The 21065-nt window shown below is 54.2% G+C and overlaps 4 protein-coding genes across 4 annotated transcripts; 2 read left to right on the forward strand and 2 right to left on the reverse strand.

The window, feature by feature from the left end:
* Positions 1-64: 64 nt before the first annotated feature.
* An12g02820 (uncharacterized protein) lies at positions 65-1585 on the reverse strand (the record flags this gene model as incomplete). The annotated part of the gene is made up of 2 exons (XM_001395324.1): positions 65-1253; positions 1305-1585. The coding sequence occupies 2 exons, from the start codon at positions 1583-1585 to the stop codon at positions 65-67; spliced, it is 1470 nt and encodes a 489-aa protein (XP_001395361.1).
* A 1106-nt stretch (positions 1586-2691) lies between these two features.
* On the forward strand, positions 2692-3700 carry An12g02830 (uncharacterized protein; the record flags this gene model as incomplete). The annotated part of the gene is made up of 4 exons (XM_001395325.1): positions 2692-2856; positions 2914-2934; positions 2987-3136; positions 3188-3700. The coding sequence occupies 4 exons, from the start codon at positions 2692-2694 to the stop codon at positions 3698-3700; spliced, it is 849 nt and encodes a 282-aa protein (XP_001395362.1).
* Positions 3701-3907: 207 nt separating this feature from the next.
* Positions 3908-19395, reverse strand: An12g02840 (uncharacterized protein; the record flags this gene model as incomplete). The annotated part of the gene is made up of 5 exons (XM_059750762.1): positions 3908-4201; positions 4244-7324; positions 7388-15550; positions 15610-18828; positions 18988-19395. The coding sequence occupies 5 exons, from the start codon at positions 19393-19395 to the stop codon at positions 3908-3910; spliced, it is 15165 nt and encodes a 5054-aa protein (XP_059601826.1).
* A 515-nt stretch (positions 19396-19910) lies between these two features.
* Positions 19911-20978, forward strand: An12g02850 (uncharacterized protein; the record flags this gene model as incomplete). The annotated part of the gene is made up of 2 exons (XM_001395327.1): positions 19911-20069; positions 20136-20978. 2 exons carry the CDS (start codon positions 19911-19913, stop codon positions 20976-20978), a joined length of 1002 nt encoding a protein of 333 aa, XP_001395364.1.
* Between the last annotated feature and the right edge of the window lie 87 nt (positions 20979-21065).

A 21065-nucleotide genomic window follows, 5' to 3' on the forward strand; every position in this document is an offset into this window, starting at 1 on the left:
TTTGAGGTAAATAATGGCTAAGTAGTTTATGGTGTATGTATACATATCATATATGAATAGTGTGTCACCCATCAATCATTTTCGACGCCCTCCTCAACGCCGGCCCATACCTCACAAACAAAAACGGCACGGGCAACAACACCGCCGCCACAGCGCCAATAATCGAGATCGCCGGCCCAATCCCCAACGCCCTGATCATCGGCTTCGCCGCCAACGGCAACCCCGCCGCCATGATACTTCTCAGGAACGTAACAGCCGCCGTTGAACTAGCTGCATACACGCGATACACGTCAATCAGGAAATTCAAACATTGCTGGAAAATACAATTGAACCCTGCTCCAATACAGAACGCTGCCAAGCACGGCAAGATCCAGTGATAAGCGGGGGTAGCTGTCCAGGCGAACCAGAATAGCCCCAGGACAAGAATAACACCGCCAAACATCATGGGCGGTAACCTGGCCTCAGGGACGGGAGCGCCGTTCGCGGCCGCGGAGATGCGGTTATAGCGGAACTGGTTGTAGATGTTGATTCCGGTGGATAGAATGACACCGATCAGGAGAGCGAGGAAGGGCAGCGCCCCGACGACAGGGGACCAGCCGCGAAGTTCTTCGAAGGCGATAGGGAAGACTTCGAGGGTGAGGTACATGACTGCGTAGACGAAGGCGGCGTAAAAGGCGATGCAAGTGACGATAGGTTCAGTGCAGAGCATGCGAAGCGGGCGAGCAAGCTGTTTCGTGACGATAGATTGGACAGACAGGTGCAGGTGTTCATGGGGGTGCCAGTATCGGCTGTCGTTGGTGGATTTGCGGAGGTTTTGCGCTTTGCGTTTCAGCAGCACGAGCGGGTAGAGTTCCGGGAGGAAGAAAAAGGCCATGATAAAGGTCGCGAAGACCCAGATCGCGTGGATGTATGCGGTCCAGCGCCAGCCGAGATGTGAGTTCGCCATGATGGCCGCGCCGATGATGGGGCCCAGGTCTGGACCGCCATTTACGGCGATCGCGTAGATGCTGACAGCTGTGCCTCGTGTTTCTTTGCTCCACATGTCGCCGAGGGCAGCGGTGACGTTGCTGATGGGCGCGGAGCCAAAGAAACCGGCGAAGAAGCGCGTCAGGAAGACGGCAGGGGCGTTGCGACTGGTCGCGGTGCCGATGTCGAAGAGGGCCAGGCAGAAGAGGGCTGGGAGCATGCTGACGCGCCGACCCCAGACTTCGGAGAGGGGAGCCCAGATGATGGGGCCGAGGACGAAGCCGAGACTGGGATTGGTCAGTGTCGATATTTTACAAGATCGCTACGGAAACACTAACATGTAAAGAGAGACATCGAGAACAGCGACCTCGCTACTGACGCCAATATACTCGGCGATGGTGTCATCGGCAGAAGTGGTGATGCTGGAGCCCAAACTACCGGCCAGGGCGAGCATGCCCAACTGCACCGTCACCCACCATTTGTACCGCACTGGCCAGTTTTGCGGATTCAAGGGATCGTCAGGGTCCCATTTCACCTGGTATTCGGGGTCGCGCGAAGGAGGCGCTTTTTCCAGGTCCGATGGCTGGTCATGGGCAGATTTGGGCCATATGCGGACCATTGTTGCATGGAGAGGTGTGTGCGAAAAATTGAAAGGATCGTCAAGGCGAGATCGGGGACATTTATATGCAGATGGATGGATGGCCCCGAGACCGTTGCTGAATCCGGAATGGCGGCCAGATGGTGCTTATGCAGATCCTTTGATACCCTCGATCCTTCCTGGCCTTCGGAGGGCTCCGGAGGGCTGTAGGTCGGTCATTGATGCTTGTTTTATGGCATAATAGAAGTCGATATATGGATTAAATAGATTTAAATAGTATTACTCTTGTTATAGCTGTTAATGGAATTGTTCTGTTTGAACAAATGTAGGTGGAATTCGCGCAGGTATTCAGCTCTGCTCGGCTAAGCGGAAAGCTCCGCCGGCCGCTACTCCGATAAGCGGGGATGCCCGCATCCTAAGGATTCGGTGCAGAGGCGGGAGATAACATATGCCGGTCATCAGCTAAAATGCCGAGAGACGGTCTGAGCATTGGATACTGGAGATACTAAGGAGGAACGAAGGATCGTAGTGCTTCAGAAACGGTGGGCGTTGTACCTTCTGCCTTAGCCATCTCGGCTAAAGTCGAGGTAAGGGTCCAACTTCCCTAGTCAAGATAGTGCAGAAACGCACGGTCGCAGTATAAAGAGGGACCCGTCTCTAGATGGAAGTAGTGGAGCAGACATTCGAAGCAAATCTCGATATGCTATCTTATTTGTACCTGGAGGGAACTTCTGGACACCGTTGGACAGCAGTGGGTCAGTCGGCCGCATCCCAAGTTCTCAAGGGTTGGCGAAAGCTTGTTTCGGCCCTGTCGGCTGTGTGGCGCTGTCCCTGTCGCTCATGCTTATGTAGAATAAATGTCCGATTTGTTGTGATAGGTCTTTGTATGGCAACACATAGGTTCTTAAAACCAATACATTATCAGGATATCCTTCCCTCCGTTATGCCGTATTGACTTTATTTCTTAAGTCCGAAGGCATCGGACGTCCGATGGCGGCAGCCCCACACAGTGGGATGACGCCACACAGTCAGTCTTTTTGTCCTCTTCATCTCCTTCCCCGAGACACCGACCGAAATCCCGAGTGTAGATTTGATCCCTTTCCATCTTCTATTTACAGCAAATTACCATGAGCGAACCAACCACAAGTACGGAAACTCCGCAGGATGGCATCAACCGCCAGCTCAGCTGGTATGAGCCCGAGTTGGCGCAGGTCAAGGAGCCTGCACGTACCATTCTTGCCGAATACAGCAAGATTCCGGAGGAGAAGATCATTGATCACGTCAAACAAGTGGTAAGAGTATGCCCTTGATACAATCAAACGTATACTGAATAACGCTGGGTGCAACAGCGAGATCGCGCATTCGCCGTAGTAAGTCTATACTCCCCGCAAACTAGTGACCATCCTTTACTGATCAGACAAGTTCCCCTATCCATGTATCGGATCTTTCCGGTTCCTCGACATATCCATCTGCAACTCATCTGCATACTCTGAAATCCTGTCCCGCTTGAAGGACACCTCCGACATCTACCTGGACTTAGGCTGCGCCATGGGCCAAGACATCAGACACCTTGTACTTCCCCCCCACAGCCAACAACCCCAGGACAGATACTGATCCAAGCAGGTCCACCAAGGAGCCCCTCAATCCCAAATCTATGGCTCAGACCTCTACTCCAAATTCATCGACTTGGGATACGAGCTCTTCGCGGACCGCGACACTCTCTCATGCGAATTCATCACCAGCGACATCTTCGACGACAGCAGTGAACTATTCCAGCGTCTTGGGGAGAAGGTAGACATGATCAACGCGGCCTCATTTTTCCACCTCTTCGACTGGGATACCCAGGTAAAGCTGGCTAAGCAGGTCATGAAGCTGATGAAGCCCAAGCCCGGGTCTATTGTGGTTGGTCGCCATGTGGGTGATTATAATGCCGGGGAGTTGGAGGCCAAAGAATTGGGCTCGAACATTTGGCGCCATGATTTGGATTCGTGGAGGAGGTTGTGGGAGCAGGTGGGGAGGGAGACGGGAACGGAGTGGAAGGTCGATGTTACGGGCGAGGAGTGGAAGGGGATTACGAAGGTGGCGCATAATGGGGAGACGACGTTTAAGATGCAGTTTCTTGTGAGGAGGGTTTAATTTCGTGTGTTGTGTGGGTTCCGTGGAGAGTTGGTGATGATGTTAGGTCGTGTTTAGAAGGGTGTGTAGTATATATTCAGTGGAATGGTGGGAAGTAAATCTTCAACGTTGCCGAAGGTGGAAGTCGAGGTAATCCTCTCTTCATGTCAATTCAAGAAACTATATACAACAGTCCAAGCTCTACCGTCACTCCATGACAAAGCTCAGTCAAACACACACACCCTCAGGATCGCTAAACAACCTCTTCATCATCTCTACAAGCAAATCCATCAACTCTTCCGCAACCTCCTCACTCAACACCAACGTCGACGACATGATCTTCACCTCCAACATACCCGGTCTTCCCCCATCGATAGACGAATATACCCATACCTCTTGTGGCACATGATCCACTGCCCTCAGATCGACCCGACACCTTGCCTCTCCAAGCGACAGTTCCATATCGTCAGCCATCACATTATTCTGATGCTGCACGATTGTTTGCAACTCTTTACGCCCGGCCTGCGAGTCCTTAGTATAAGCCAGCGCGTCATCCAGACTTACCGTCTCATATGGCATAGCAGAGCGGTGTTGGTCTTGCAACGTTTGCATTAACTCCATTCTTGTAGTTTGAGGACCCAGGCGTGCAACGACGGGCGTAATATTAGCACAAGGACCGACAATACCCTCAACCCCGGTAAGCGCAATTCCCCGACCATGGACAACCTGGCCAAATATAACGGCAAGGGAACCAGTCTTCTGGGCTAGGACCAGCGACCAGGCTGCCTTGACAGCTGTGGCTGTGGTGATACCGTTAGGGAGTGATGGGAAGGCAGCAATATTAATGTCGCGGGTACGTGTAATGAGGGATCCATTGCTGGTTGGGGTCTCGGCTGGTTGGAGATCAAGGTAGGTAATTGGCACGTCTTTGAGGAGACGATGCCAGAATGTGGTCGCTGTGGGGTCGGCTCCCTGAGTTTGCTGATAGGTAATATAGTCGTTGAACGCGGGCAAGTGGGATGAAGGTAATGGACGAGACTCGCTTGCGTATGCGTGACTCAGATCATTCATGAGTAGGGAGAGTGAGATACCATCGTATTGGGCGTGAGAAAGTCGCATGATCAGTTTACGATCTACTTCTCCTTGAGTTGCTAGGATGACGCGCAGATACGGCGTTCCAGGGGCCATTGGGGCATTTGCATCCTTGCGGCAAATGCCTTCCACGGTAGTGGTGGACAGGTCGGCCTTTGTGATGACCACTGCTGTGCGGAGGATAACTTGCATGGTTGTGGTTTCATAAGGCACGAAGGACGCTCGGAGAATAGGGTGCGCCTTCACGACCCGCTGTATGGCCGTACGGAGACGTGCAAGATCGATCGGGCCTGGGATGTCGACGACAATGTAGCTCTTCAGCTGTGAGTCTAGCCAGGTGCGCTGAAAAGAGGTTGTGGGAAGGACTTCGGCCACGTCAGTCTTCTTGATGGGCAGAGCTGCAACTATTGTCTCTTTATGGTCGCAATCATCACTTGAGGTGGCTGGCAATGTGGGCGGGGCTGGCTCGCTCACTCTGACCAGGTTGGCTGTCCGATAAGCAAGGTCACCCAGACGGGGAGCGTCAAAGATTGCTTGAAGGGAGAGGGTAAGGCCTTGTTGACGACCCTCAGAAACCAGGCGCATTGCTTGTATGGAGTCACCTCCCAGATAGAAAAAGCTGTCATCCATGCCAATCTCGGACATGTCCCTTCCCAGAACAGTTGCAACCAATTCCTGCATTTTGCACTCCGCTGCGGTGAAAGGCATACGCTTCGCGGAGGCTGTGGCGCGATATGCATTGAGCTCAAGGCTGGACAGAGAGAGTGCACATTGTCGGAGGCGCTTGCGATCGGCTTTGCCAGTGCCTGATAGAGGAAGCCGATGCAAAGGGAGGAAAGCTGTTGGGACCATGTAGTGCGGGAGTCGTTTGTGCATGTGGTTCTGCGCTCCTATTGCGTCTGCTCGGAAGGATTCGGAGGGAGGAAGCAAGATGGTGTCAATTGGGTCGGCCGTTCCAGTCCTTGTATCTGCTTGATGTACGAAAGCAACAATATATGGTTGTTGAGGCTGTTCAGGGGTAATCAAATCGACGATGACCATGCTGGCATTCGAAAAGGCCTGCTGAGCATGATGTTCGATGTCACCGAGCTCGATGCGCTGTCCGTGGAACTTGATCTGGTTATCCTTGCGTCCAACGAAGTGAATGGTGCCCGTAGATGTGTTGAAGCGAACCAAGTCACCAGTTCGGTAGACCCTGGTAGGCGACTTTCGGAGCTGTGACAGCCAGCGTGGAGCGACTGGGAAGGCTTCATTGGTTTTCTCTGGATCCCCAAGATATCCTTGGCTCACATTGGGGCCCTCAATCAGCAGCTCGCCTGTGGCTCCATGAGGTGCCAGCTTGTTGTAATTTTGCTTGTCAACAATCCAAAGGGAGCTACCAGTTGGCACGCCGATATCCTTGCCATCGCTGGGAAAGGTAGAGGGTGAGGTCGTACTGGCGAGGATGGCGGTTTCGGTTGGTCCATAGGCACACACAACCTGTACGTGACCCCGCCACATATCTAAATCCGAGGCCGCTATCGGCTCGCCTCCCAGGACTAAATTACGGAGACTGGGAAGGGCCTCTGGCTTTAAGATCCTTGCGACGGAAGGGGTCAGAAATGCCCAAGTGACGACCATGCGCTCGATACAACCAGCCAGATCTTCCTTGGTCTCTGACTCGGACGGGATGATCAGACAAGCACCGGCAAATAGGGCACCAAATATTTCCCAAAGACACGCATCGAATGCATGGGATGCAAAATGTAGCACCCTGCTGTCGGATGTCATATTGACAGATGTTGTCATTATAGACGCATTACTGCACAAATTCTGATGAGTGACCATAACCCCCTTGGGGTTTCCTGTGGAGCCTGAAGTGAAGATGAGATAGGCGAGAGCTTCTGCAGCCGGTGGCATACCCACAGCTGGTAAGAGATCTGATTCTTGGGGGCTCATCGACGTGATGCTGTCGAGCACGACTAGGATAGGAGCCAAAGTTGCCGCTGGGACGGCATGCGATGCTGGCGCGATTATTATATCAGCCTTGATCTCATTGCATATAACGCGCAGTCGAGCCGTCGGATGCGATGTTTCTAGAAGTGTGAAGGCAGCCCCAGTTTTTAGGACTCCTAGAATGGCGATGACCGTCCATCGGGATTTGGGTGAGTAGATTGGTATGATGTGACCGGAGGTAACCCCCATCCTAATAAGCCGTGCTGCCAGACGTGACGATAGGTCGTCAACTTCAGCGAACGTAAATATGCCGTCCCAGGCGCAAGCGGCTTCTCGGGAAGAGTGGAGACGGCATTGGTCCTGAATCTTCTCATGGATGTATTCATCGGTCGGGGCAGGCATGGCAGCGTTCCACTTTACGAGTTGCTCTTTACACTGGGGGCTAATCACCTCAAGGTCCCGAAGCGGTTGCTTGGGATCCCTCAGGATTTCATCCAGTACATGGGAGGTAGTTCGCAGTAGCGCGTCGGCCTGCTCCACAGACAGCGATAGTGTTCGGTAGCTGCAGACCACTTGAATGGAAGATTGATCGACACCGATATTGAGAGCCACATCATACTGTAGTAAAGGTTAGCGTCATTAAAGATGGAGAGTTTCGTAGACTATCGCTCTGGGACATACCTCTGAGACGTCATTTGCAGGGAGCATTTCGACCCTGGTCGGCCGCTCGTCGTTGGCATCGAAGTGAGATATATCCTGCAAAGACACGATAGTGTTGAACAGCTGAGAACCGACCAGACCTAAAGAGGCATACACGTCTGCCAACGCATAATGCTGGTGTTGGAGACTATTTGAGAGATGGGTTTGATGAGTGAGAAGTGCATCCAAGATCGAATCGTCCTCTTGAAGTTGGATGGTTGTGGCAATAACATTGACTAGAGGGCCGACCATCTTCTCTACCCCGTCGACAGGCACATCTCGACCAAGGGTCGTATAGCCGAAGCAAACCTTATCAGTGCCTAGATAGGCGCTGAGAAGAAGGGACCAGACAATGTGGAATAGGTTTGTCAATGTGATACCGTGCGTATGGCATAGCTTGTCCAACCGCGAATCGCGGGTCCAGGTGGCACGAATGGCAGAAATGGTACCTTCCGGGTTGACTTTGTCAGTCGAAGAAGCCAATTTTGGAAAGAGACATGGCTCCACTCCCTCGAGGTACTTTTTCCAATACGCCTGTGTCTCGGTGTTGTCTTGCAGAGAAAGCCATTGGATGTAATCTGCGTATCGCGGTGTTTTTTGATGCTGACCCAGCGACCCTTCCAGCGCCTCATTGACCTCCTGTTGAATGACCGCAATCGACATGGCATCGACCAAGGCGTGACTGACATTCCACTCGCAAATTACAGTGCCGGTTGAGTCGCTGGTGATGTTAATCGAGTGTGGTAGGCCCTGTGTGGGATTGGTGTCCATCGCATTAATCCGAACCAGATGTTGAAGACTGCCAGGGGCCATGACTACTTGGTCCAAGTGGCTGTAATCCGAAACTGGTAGAAGGAGAGTACGGAGGATGTCATGCCGGTTGATCACTTCAGTCCAAGCGTCCTTCAGCTTTTCTAATGTGAGTCGGTCTGTTGACCCGCGAGACTTAACCTGGAATCTGAATCGTTGCTGATATGCCTGTCGATCGCGCAGCTGGGCCAACAACATTCCCTGTTGCACAGGGGAGCAGGGATAGATGTCCACAACGTCACGGGCACACAAACCCATCGAAGGCAGCGTATGATCAAGGCACTGGCTTAGCTGATCGTATGTGAGTGCAGGCATAAGGGGAAAGTCGGCCAATGTTTTGCGGGGGCCCTCAGTTGACAGTGAATTAGCAGCGGCGACGAGAGTGCGTTCATATTCCTGAAAACACCCTTGCAGTCGAGAGTCCTGCTGCAAAGATTTAGGGAGTATAAACTGGAAGGTTAGACATCCGTTCGAGATGAACGCGCTAACGTCGATCAACGAAAAGCGTGGTACGTTGTCCGCAACGTCTGCAGCACCGGTACCGGACTGGATGCCATCGCCAGCCAGCTGTAGTATGGCGTCCTCACGGTTCATCTCCTGGTACTGGCCCATATAGTTAAACAGAATTTCCACGACCGGCTTCATGCGCCCATACGCGACCTTGCCTTCGTCGTTCAAATATCGTGAGGTGAAGTACGCCCATCCGTTAGCCGGAATGCGTCGGCGCTGGTCCTTGATATAGCTGAGCGCATCGAGGAAGTCCCGCATCGATGTCTGTGATAGGCTATCCCACGGAGCGGACACTAGCGGAGACATGGTTGTAAACCAACCGACCGTTCCCGAAAGGTCAATGGAACCCGTCCACGGTTCTCGCCCGTGACCTTCAACGTAGATGCTGGGACCCGGACGGTCGGTGAGAGATTGAGTGAAAGAGTACCAGAGGGCAGCTTGCAAAATTTCAGCTGGTCGAGTATCAAGCACGTTGTTAGCGGGGCCGAAGAGTTGGTCGGTCACAGTCTGGTCCAAGGTGAACGTGGAAGTGGAGGTTTGCCCGAATGTGTTCGACTCGCAAGAAATCCCCCAGTACCTCGAGGCATCGAAGCCATCGTTTGCTTCCTGGAAGCCAGGTAGAGGAAGTGTGGGAGTAAGGTGATTAGCGCTGTATTCGGCCTGTGCTCGACTCCAGGTCAAGAAGGGGACAGAGCCTGTGGTGGACGCGAAGGAGCCCGTCTGCAGATATTCCTCCAATTCCGCGTGCAAGATGCGCCACGAGACCAGGTCGATAATGAGATGATGGGCCACCAAGTAGACGAGCTGAGTATCGTCCGTCAAATTCACCAGATCAACGGCTAAGAGCGGCCCCTCTTGAATAGACAAGGCCATCTGAGACGCAGCAAGAAGTGACGACAGCAACTCAGGAGCGATGTGGTTGTGTGTGGTCAACCGGTAAAATGCACTAGCAGGGTACGGGCCGCGCGACCTTACCTGCTGGGACCATTGGCCGGAATCATCGCGACAAAATCTCGCGCGTAGCATAGAATGTCGTCCCACGAGAATATCTAGGCCTCCGGCGAGTTTTTCTGCACTGACCCGGCGGCTAGTGCGCAGGAGCAGGCTCTGGTTGAAGTGATCTGGACCCTGTGGGGCGATTTCGAAGAAGAGTTGCTGGATGGGGGCAAGAGGAACCCACTCGTCCACCGGCTCTGGAGGTAGTGAGATTGACGCGGAGCCAGTCTTTCCATTAGCACTAAGATGGCGCATCAGTTGCTCGATGGTACGGTGTTGGAAGAGATCCGCACTGGTGATATGCATGCCTGCCGCATTGCATCTCGTGGCAACCTGCATCCCGGAAATGGAGTCGCCGCCGATGCGGAAAAAGTCTTCGTTGACTCCGATTGTGTCCGGGTCAACTGACAATACTCGCGCCCAGATAGCCTGCATTTCACGCTCCTGAGCTGTTGCCGGCCGGTTCGGGACTGCGAGGCCTGATCCAGCAGCGTATTCACTGAGTCTCTGACGTGGAAACTCTGCGACCAACCTACGCAGGTGGCGACGGTTGAGCTTTCCAGATGCGCTTAGGGGCAGGCGGGAGATATGTAGATACATGCTAGGAATCATGTATTGGGGAACCGTTTGGGACAGTGCACTATCGATGGCCTTGACATTCAGGGCACATTGGGTTTGACTTGGGTGCAATAGATTAACCACTTGCTCCACTTGATCTTGTGATGTCAATATTTCTTCCACAAAGGCAGCTAAAAGGGGGTGGTGGTTGCCCACACTGTGAACCATCTCTACAACAACCTTCTGCGTGCCGGGTATTAGAGGACGGAGGTGAGCTTCGACGTCCGCCAACTCTATACGTTGTCCGTGAAGCTTGAGTTGGCCGTCCCTTCGCCCGATGAAGGTCAGCTTCCCGTCCGTACCAGCATACCGTACGAGATCACCGGTCCGATAGAGGCGACTTGGCTGTTGCTCATTCGGATACAGTGTTTGAATCCATGTAGGGGGTGGTATAAATGCTTGGGTGGTTCGCTCGGGATCGTCAATATAACCCCGACCGACAGTGATCCCCTCAATTACCAGCTCTCCGACAGCACCTAGGGGCGCTAGGCGATCTGGGCTGTGTGGGTCAACTACCCAGCATCGACAGGCATTGGGTCTCCCTATCAATCGGTTCTCCGATGGCTTGGTAACTTCTGTCAACGCGGCCACAATGGAACACTCCGCCGGGCCGTATAGCTGGACAATCTGGCGGAGTCGCGGACCCCAGATGAAAATATCCTCGGGCGTCATAGACTCACCACCTAGACCCAGGGCTTCAAGGGACTGAACATCATCGGGGGAGATTAGCCGTAGGCATGAAGGTGTGAGAAAAGCCCAAGTAACTTCGAAGTCTCGTATGCACCTGGCCAGATCCGTCTGCCTGACAGTTTCAACCGGGATACAGAGACAGCTGCCGGCGTGCCAGGCTATCAGGTGCTCCATCATACTGGCATCAAAGGCGAAGCTGGCAAAATGAAGGACTCGGGATGCTGGGCGCAGTAGGCAGGCACGAGCTACTGAAGCAGTTGAAGCAGCCAGTCCCCGATGCTCTAATGGAATCCCTTTTGGTCGACCTGTAGATCCAGAGGTAAACGGAGCATATGCAGCCTGGGTGGGGCTTACTGTGGGTAGAGGGAAGCATTCTCCGGGCATTGGTTGGGATGCTGCGAACTGTACAACCATGACCGGGGTCTCAAGTTCTCTAGCCTCATCGAGGAGAGACTGAGAGGTCAGTACGAGTCGCGGCCGTGCTTGATCCAGGATATCCTTGATTCTGTCTTTGGGATGGGCCGGGTCCAAGGTAACCAGGATGCCGCCGGCTTTGAACACCGCGAGAATTGCGGCCGCCGCCCATCGAGACTTCTCGTGGTAAAGAGCAACAAAGTCTCCGGAGGAGACACCATGGACTAGGACCTGACTGGCTATGAGAGAGGAGCACTTCTCCAGTTCCTCGTAGGTCCATTTACCATCCCAAGCGAAGACAGCGGGTGCATGAGGGGTGCGGACACTCCACTCATACACCGCGTCATGGGCACATCCATCAGCAATCTTTTCTCCAGCATTCCATCTTACCAATGTCTGCTTATCCCTGTATGATACGCCATCAAGCCCCATCACTGCCATGTCCGGCTCACTCCATATTTGATTTAGAACGAGCTCCCAATGAGCAAGCATCCGGTCCAGCATGACTGCGTCCAGGACGGCTGGATCAAACACGGCAGTCAAATGCAGACTGACACCATCAGGCTCGCACACCAACATTAGCGGATACGTATCCACGCCCTTGAGTTCAGCCACGTCTTGCAATCCTGAAAGTAAGGTGGAAATGGATTTGGCACGAGGCTCTTCACGAGGCTGAATTACTAACAGCGTCTGGAGGTTACAAGCAGCAGCAGCAGATTCACCGAGACGGCGGATGTGCTGGAGGCCCAGGTGTTCATGATCCATCCTGTTCCAGCCATCCTCTTGGACCCTCTGCAGCAGTGAGGTGAGACGCTCTGCCTGGTTGCCGAGCGAGATGCGAACAGGCACAGTCGTGATGGTGGGACCGACCATGCGATCAATCGACGGCACAGGTGCCGAACGACCGGTACTAACGGTACCAAAGACAATGTCCTCAGCCTCTGCATATCGCGAAACCGTGACAGCCCACGCTGCTTGGATTTTTGTCGCCATAGTATACTGCGATCCGGGGGGCGCTGTCGGCACGGCCAGTGAGCGGGTTCGACGCTCCGTCGGCTGGATATGGTGGTTTATGCTAGGCAAATTAGGGAAGACGCTTCCTGCGAAGCCGTCCAGGTGGGCGGTCCAGTAGCCTTGTGCCGCCGGCTTTCCCTCATTTAGGTAATTAATGAATGGGGTGAAGGGCTGTGGCCACAACTCCTGTCCATGATAGACATCCTCAACTGCCTGTTTGAGCAGTGGCATTGACCATCCGTCGTAGAGAGCGTGATGAATGGCCACCAGCAGCATCCGAGGCTGGTTTTGCCGGTGTATCTCAGCTAGGCGCAGAAGGGTAGAACCAAGGGTCATGTTCGACGTTAGGTCTGGCAGAGGGTCGCCATCCTGAAGGGAATAGGCATCCCATGGAAGCTCTTTCGCACGCTGCACAACCTGCACTGCCGTGTTGTTTTCGGTGAGGATAATCCGCGTCCGCAAAATTGGATGCGCCTCGGCAGCTTTATCCCATGCGGAGTGCAGCCGTGCAAGATTAACCCGCTCAGGGAGCTCACATGTTAAAGTTGTTGTATAAACCCCGGGTGTCCTGGCCATCAGCGCCATCATCCCCTCCTGTAGAGCGGTGGCGGGATAAATATCTTCAATATCCCCGGGTAGGATCTTGCACTGCTCCACGGCCTGTGCACGAATCTTCTCTACAACATCAGCGCCGCCATCCAACAAGGAAAATGGCACTGGGACAGGAGCAGGTGCTTCGACTGGGGACACCACTTTGGCTGACTTCTTCTTCCTCGACGACGACGATGATGAGGAGGAAGACACGGATGGGGTCTTACAGGAAGAGGAACCGCCTTGCAGCTGCTTTAGAAGAGCAGCAATATCCACCTTCTTACCCTTCTCTTGCGCCAGTTGGGCAAGCTGAGCGGTGGCCAGCCGTAGAAAATCGTCATCGACCCCGTCATTGGTGGAGGAGTCATCTGGCGTGCTGAATGTGAATCCTTCCTCAGTCGTGGACGAAGCTGAGCTTTCTGGCTGCCCAGTGGCCTCCCCAAGTATGGCGGCAAGCTGATGAATAGTGGGGTGTCTGAACATTTGAGGAACACTCAACGACAGCTTGAATCTATCCCGAGCCGTGGCCACCAGCTTCATGGCAGAAACAGAGTCGCCGCCTAATTCAAAGAAGCTATCATCGCCATAGATTGTTTCAGCCTCAAGTCCAAGTGTCGTAGTCCACAATTCCAACAGTGTCAGCTCCAATTTCGAAGATGCTGTCCATTTGACAGGCTCGCTCTTTCCATCAACAGTGTTCTTATGGGCGGTACTGGATACCAGCAGCGCGGCACCTATCTCACGCAGTCTTCGCCGATCTGCCTTGCCGTTGACTGAGAGCGGGATCGTGTCCAGGGCGAAATACACCGACGGGATCATATAGCGAGGCAGGGCTTCCTCAAGCGCTTGGATCGTACTGCCGGGCAAGGCGATTTGTGACATGGGCATCGACTGGTCAAAGTTACGCGCCGAAGACGACTCAACATCTGCCGCTGTCAAACCACTGACAAAAGCCACTAAGCTTGCCTGAGCACGAATTTTCCCCTCTGGAATGACCATCTCCACCACAACCTGTGCCTGCTGTAAGCTCTTTCGCAGATGATACTCGACCTCTTGTAGCTCAATGCGTTGTCCACGCAACTTGACCTGCGTGTCCTTCCGTCCCATATACCGCAAGCTGCCATCTTCCGCATAGCGCACCAAATCGCCTGTTCGGTACAAGGCATGCTGAGACGGAAGCCATGGTAAATTGGGAAGGAAAGACTCCCTAGTGCGTGCTGGATCATCCAGGTATCCGCGAGTGACCAAGCGGCCCTCGACGATCAACTCTCCGACTGCTCCCAACGGAGCCAGGCGATTAGGGTTCTCAGCCTCAGTCACCCACAGCCTAACGCCGGCCACGGCATAACCCAGATTCACTGGCTCATCAGTCGGTTTCATCGGCCCGGCAATTGTTACCATTATGGATGTTTCCGTAGGTCCTGCACCATTGTAGAGGTCAAGTACCGGGGCGAACCGCTCAACATCCAACCGGGACATCGGTTCGCCGATCATGGCCAGAGCCTTCAGCGTTGGCAGAGCCTCGGGATCCAGCAGCCGCCCGACGGAGGGTGTCAGCATAGCGGTGTTGACCGCAAAGCGGGAGATACAACCCGACACGTCAGAGAGACGGTCTTCCTCACACGGCACGCAGATACACCCACCATGTGCCAAGGTGGTAAAGATCTCCGCCAGAGCGGCGTCAAAAGTTAGGGAGGCAAAATGCAGCATGCGGGTGTGGCGTGAGAAGCGTAACGTGCGGCCATGGCCCAGGAGAACACTGGTCGCGAGTGCCCCATGGTCCATCAATATGCCTTTCGGGGTGCCGGTGCTGCCGGAGGTAAAGAGGATGCTGACAAGGTCCTGATCGTCCAGAGCTGAGAACTCGTAGTCCCAGGCTGCGGGGGCACAAACGGAGGTTGTTGAAAATACACGAGCACCGGAAGTCGCAAACCGCTCTTCGTATGCAGGATCAGCAACGACCAGGGTAGCATTGCACTTGTGTGCCAGCCACTGCAGGCGCTTTTCCGGGTCCGTCGGGTTCGAGAGCACCAGCACGCATCCTGCCCGCACGACGCCTAGAATTGTTACCACAGTGCGACTTGACCGGTCTGCACACACCAGGATGCGGTCTCCCAATTTTACCCCTTGATGAAGCAGATTGCGAGCCACCCAGGAGGATTGCTCGTGCAGTTGCTTGTAGGTCAGGGATCCATCCCAGCCGTCGATGGCAGGGCTCTCCGGCTGGCGGGTCACCCAGCGGTCTATCATCGATATCACGTTGCCGCGGACGGCTTCTAGAGGCAGCAGGGTAGGTCCGTTAGTTAGGGTGGAGCACAAATCACTGGCCTGCAGAAGAGTGAGAGTGTTCAGGGCCACGTCTGGCTGAAAGGCAAAGCAGTTCATGGCACCCTGGAGGGCCTCGGCGAGATGGGTAATCTGGAAGTCGCTCAAGTTGGGCCAATAGAGGAAGCCCAGTTTGATGTGGCCTTCGTGGATATCCACACTGATGGCGATGTCGTACTATGCAGCGTCACACGCCATCAGTAAGGTAAGTCTTGACGGTTGGATTTTGAACTCACCTCAGTCGGGTCATCCTGTTCACGAATCTCCTCCAAATCCAGCAAGGCATCCTCATCCTCCGCTGTCGGAGGCACCCATTCCATGGAGATCGCCGTGTTGAACAGCCCCTGTCCATGTGTTTGCTTCAGCCCGCGTTGTGCCTCTGCCAATGGGTAGTGCTGGAATGGCAAGCTAGCAACATAATCCTCCTGGATCTTCCTAGCGAGGCTAGCGATTGTGGAAGCCTCGCTTAGCTTTGCGCGACAGACCTGCATACTGAGACACAAACCAAAAATAGTCTCGACCTCGGGCACCGGCACGTTGCGCCCGGAGGAGACGTAGCCGAAGCAAACATCCCGTGATTGGGTGTAGGCGCGTAGCACCAGCGCCCAGGCAGCGCGGATCGCACAAGCGAGTGTAACCTGGCGCTCTTTGCATCGCTGCAGGAACGCTACGCTGTTGTCGAAGCCAAAGTCGCGGCGCTGCAGCGTCCGAGGCCATTCAGGGGAGGCATCCGTCGGCACACTCAACGGATCCGTAGGGATGTGGCATGGCACACAGTCGGCTAGGTAATTTGTCCAATACTTTGCACTCTCGTCGGTTTGTCGTGTGCGATGGTAGTTGGCAAACATGCGGTAGTCTGGGCCTCGCGGCAGGGAGGCAGTGGAGGAGCAGGCGCGGATGAACTCGCGTCGGAAAACCGACAGCGCATAGCCGTCCATGATGACGTGAGAAATTTCCAGCATAAGATATGGGACGCGTCCGCGGCAGGTCAGCAGAAGCATGCGATGTAATGGGGCATTAGGACGAAAGGGCACGAGCTCCTCCGTGAACATAGCGAGGGCCGATTCGGGGTTGAGGTCTCGCGGCACCTCACGCATTGTAAGCTCCATCGGCACGGACCGCAGCACGACCGAATGATAAATGGCCTCTGAGGACAGATCATCCACGAAGACTGTGCGTAATGAAGGATGTCTCTCGACAAGGGAGGCCCAGGCCTGCTGGATGCGTTCAACGGTCGGTAGGGAACCACCCTTCAGCTGAACGCGGTGGAAAAAACGCATGTGGTAGGCTCCAGGCCGACGGATCTGGCCGAGGAACATGCCCTCTTGCATGGTTGTGCAGGGGAAGACATCCTCCACCTCTTCAACCTGCGTGACGCCCAGCTTGCTAATGTCATATTCAGTGGACAGACGGGTCCACAGATCCGAGTAATCCACCGCGATCTCGGCCACCTGATGAGCAGGGGTCTCCTGCACTTCTGCCAGCGAGGAAGCCTCTCGGACGCCTTCGCAAGACAAGATATGCACCATGCTAATCTTGATCTGACGAGCCCGACATCTAGCTACGGCATCGAGGGCCTTGATGGAATCCCCGCCTAGCGCGACAAATGGCTGCTGCAAGCCCACCTCAGCGGCGGAGAGACCCAGAGCTTCGGCCCAGGCGAGCTGGATCTCCTGCTCTAGCTGGCTGAGGCCGAGAACATGATCTTCCGCCTCGAAACTTCGACCGGTGATTGCGTCGAACGTCTCCTGGCTCATCTCTTGCACCCAGTTCCTCAGTTGTACGCGATCAATCTTGCCAGACGGTGACATGGGCATGCGCCCAACGAACGCCCAGATGGTGGGCACCATATACCGCGGCAGAGCGTGCTGAAGTTGCGAACGCAGCTTCTTAACGGTCTGCTGGACAATCGGATCGTGGCGGTCCAGCAGTGGGATTTCGTCGTCAGCATTACCCTGGTTGCTAGCGCCGCCGCACTTGACGGTGAGAACAGCAATCAGATTGTTCTTGCACCGACCAGATTGAGGTGCCATTGCAATGGCATACTGAACGCCAGCTTCCAGCCCCAGCTGATATTCCACCTCGGCCAGTTCAAGTCGCTGGCCATTAAGCTTGACTTGCGTATCAGCACGGCCGCAGAAAGTGATAGTACCGTCCGAGTTCCACCGCACGAGATCACCTGTTCGGTAAAACCGGAATCCACCAAACTGGGGATCATCCTTCGCCACGAACCCGACTTCATCAAGGAAAGCCTCGGCTGTCTTAATGGGATTTTTGAGATATCCCATGCCGACAATAGGTCCAGAAACAAGTAGCTCTCCAATAGCACCAACGGGAACCAGTTTATTGTAATCTTGAGTATCTACTACCCAGCAAGCAGCCGAGTTGGGAGGACCGATATTCAACGGATCCGCATCGGGCCGTGTGATTGGCCGCGATGACGAGTTAATTGAGCACTCGCTGGGGCCGTAGAATTGCCACAGATTAATCCGCTCGGACCACATGGTGACAATCTCCCTGGGGAAGGCTTCACCACCAAGGCACATTGTCTTCAGCCCGGGCACGTCGTCGCGTCTCAAGGAGCGGGCAAGTGAAGGTGTCATGATAACATGATTAACCTGCCACCTGTTGATGGCATCGGAGACGCTGGTTTCGATTTCCTCTGTGCGTGGCACACACACGCAGGCCCCGGATCCCAGACTGGTGCAGATCTCCAGCAGACTCATGTCGAAGGTGTGGCTCAGCATTTGCAGGACACGGCTCTCGGGACCATACTTCCAACTAGGAGCGTTACGAAGCGCGCCGTTCAGCCAGTTCGAGTGGGACAGCATGCAGCCTTTCGGCCGGCCTGTCGAACCGCTAGTGAAAATTACATAGAAAAGGTCCTCGGGCTTTCCGAGGGTTTTCACCGTCGCATCTGCAGATGGCTTGGGATAGCTGTCTATAGGGAGCGTAGGGAGGCGTTCGGCCCAGAATGGTTCGTACTTCGACCAAGTTACCACAAACGGTGCTTCGATGACTTCCAGAATGGCGTCGAGTCGTCCAGCAGGGAGAGTCGGTGGCACACTGACAAAGGCTCCGCCGGCCTTGGACACAGCCAGCATGGCAACCAGAGCTGCTCCCGACCGTTCGAATGAAATGGGGACCACGGATCCTGGACGCACGCCGCGGTGCTGCAGGTATGCGGCGAGCAGACGTGCCTCCCTTACGAGGTCGGCGTAGGTGAGCTTCATATCCCAGGCATCGACCGCCAGGGAGTGTGGGCGATTCGCGGCGCGACGCTCAATCACATCATGAAAGCACTCCTCCCACATACCGGGAACATTGGCATTAAACTGCCAGATGCTTTCCAGGTGTGTCGGGCTCATGAGATTGAGGTTCTTGATTAACCTATTGTGGTCGTCTGCCCCCACCTCGGCGAGCGCCTGGGCCATCGCAGTGCCCACATTTGCTGCCTGCGCGTCGGTCAAGAGCGATAGGTGGTAGGTAAGAGAAAGATAGACCTGCCCTTGCCCATCATGATGAACATGTAACGATAGGAAGGACTCCTAGATGCCCGTTATTTTCCACAAGCCCAGGTAGGCCACTGTAATACGGGGTGGCGACGCGCGTACCTCGGCCTGAGTAACAAATAACGACTCAATATCCTTCTCAAAGGTGATTATCGTATTGGCAGACTCCCCAGACACCTGGCCGGCACCCACGGGTCCTGGGTGCAACAACTGCTCGGCAGCGTTGATGAGGGACCGGCGAGACATGTCTCCCTCGACCTTCAATTCAGCCAATGCTGTTGTGTCCGGACCAGTCGTTGGCACAATGTAGAAAGCCACTTCATCGGTGCCTACGTAGCTGGATAGAACAAGGCCCCAGGCTGCTAGGATGTGCGATTCTGTCTGACTGCTTGGGGCGGTCCATCCTCTCCGGTCGATCGTGTATGTTCGCCGACCTGCGGCACGAGTTTGATCTAGATTTGGGACATACCCATCCGTTAGGGTAGGGAAGATGCAAGAAAAGCGACTCATGTTGCAGTCGAAGACGTCACAGAATACGACCAAGAAAAGGATGAAGCTCTTGGGTGCTGAAAATGAATTTCCCAATGGTCACTCTCATAATGTAGTTCATGTACTTATTCGCACTATATATAATTATTCATCACTTGATACTACTATAACCGGTTATCCAGCTGTCGGCGTCCGTGCCACTAACGCAATACCAACCAGGGTAAGCAAACAGGATAGAATCGGATCTGCGGCTGAGCTGCAGTTGACTAGACACTCTGGCTAATAAAACGAGCCAATATGAATTCCGTTGGTGCAGAGCTGAAAGCGAAGTTGCATCGGAATCACGCCGGAAAATAGTGGAGAACAACTGTAACGTGACGGTAATCCGCGGTCCGAGATCCCAAACCGGACTGAAGCCCTACTTAACGGACTTTACGATCCCCTCTTGTTTTCGCACCCTTCAAGATGTTGATTAGCTTAATTTATTCCATTCCGCAGCTATCAAGGAGAAGAGGAACTGCAAACGGGAAATAAGCATGGCCACCACAGCCGACGTGCTCATCATCGGAGGCGGTCCCGCGGGCCTCGCCACGGCCCTGGCGCTATCCCGCAAGCTCCATTCGGTACTTCTGTTCGACAGTCAGGAGTATCGCAACCGCCAGACGTCCCATATGCACAATGTCCTCGGATTTGATGTAAGTTAATTCCGTCTCTTACCTGTCCGGCATGCAACATGCTAACTACTCCTGCGTTGCCGTTAGCATGTGGAACCTGCACGTTTCCGCTCCGCCATCCACGACACCCTCTTGCATCGATACACCACCAATACCATCATCAACAAGAAAATCACCCAAGCGCGCAAGCTACCCCACGACGGGGTAGGAACACGCTTCGAAATTACTGATGAAGATGGAACTGCATATCAGGGCTCAAAACTTGTTCTCGCTACGGGAATACGCGACATCATGCCTGCCATTGAGGGGTACGCTGGGAACTGGGGCCAGCTCATCTTCCACTGCCTGTTCTGCCATGGGTATGAAGAGCGTGGCGCACCGAATGCAGGCCTACTTGTAGCAGAGAGCTCACAACTACACGCCAATCCCTCTGTGGGCCTGATCCTCGGGCAGATGGTTCGTCGTTTCGCCGAGGAAGTAACATTATTCACACATGGCAATGAAGAGACTACGGTCGCCCTACAGCAGGCCGGTGCGGAAGCGCGAGGATTTACTATTGAATCTCGCCCGATTTGTTCATTTGAACGAGTTGTGTCGGCTGCTGAGGATTCGCGAGACATCCTGCGAGTCTGGCTGGGACAGCCAGACGGAAGTGATATTCCTAACAGCTATGTAGATATGGGATTTCTCACGCATATGCCGGATACAGTCGTGACAAATGATTGGAGCAGCCAGCTGGGACTGGAGCTGGATGAAAGTGGGATTTATAAGCAAAAGGATGTCACGATGGAGACCACGGTGCCGGGGGTGTTTGTGGCGGGGGATCATGCCTCCGTGGCGAAGGACGTTCCCAATGCTGCTAGCAATGCCACGTTTGTGGCTTCAGCAGTTGCGGTGCAGTTGACGATGGAGCACTCTCAGGGACAGTAGCGAAGTATTCAGGGGTTGTGTAGACTGGCCTTAGCAGTGGTGCAGGATGCGTGGGGAGATTGGGGTGTCTCCTGGATTTCTTATGTA

Source organism: Aspergillus niger, assembly GCF_000002855.4.
Source record: "Aspergillus niger supercontig An12".
In the NCBI taxonomy this organism is placed as follows: Eukaryota; Fungi; Ascomycota; class Eurotiomycetes; order Eurotiales; family Aspergillaceae; genus Aspergillus; species Aspergillus niger.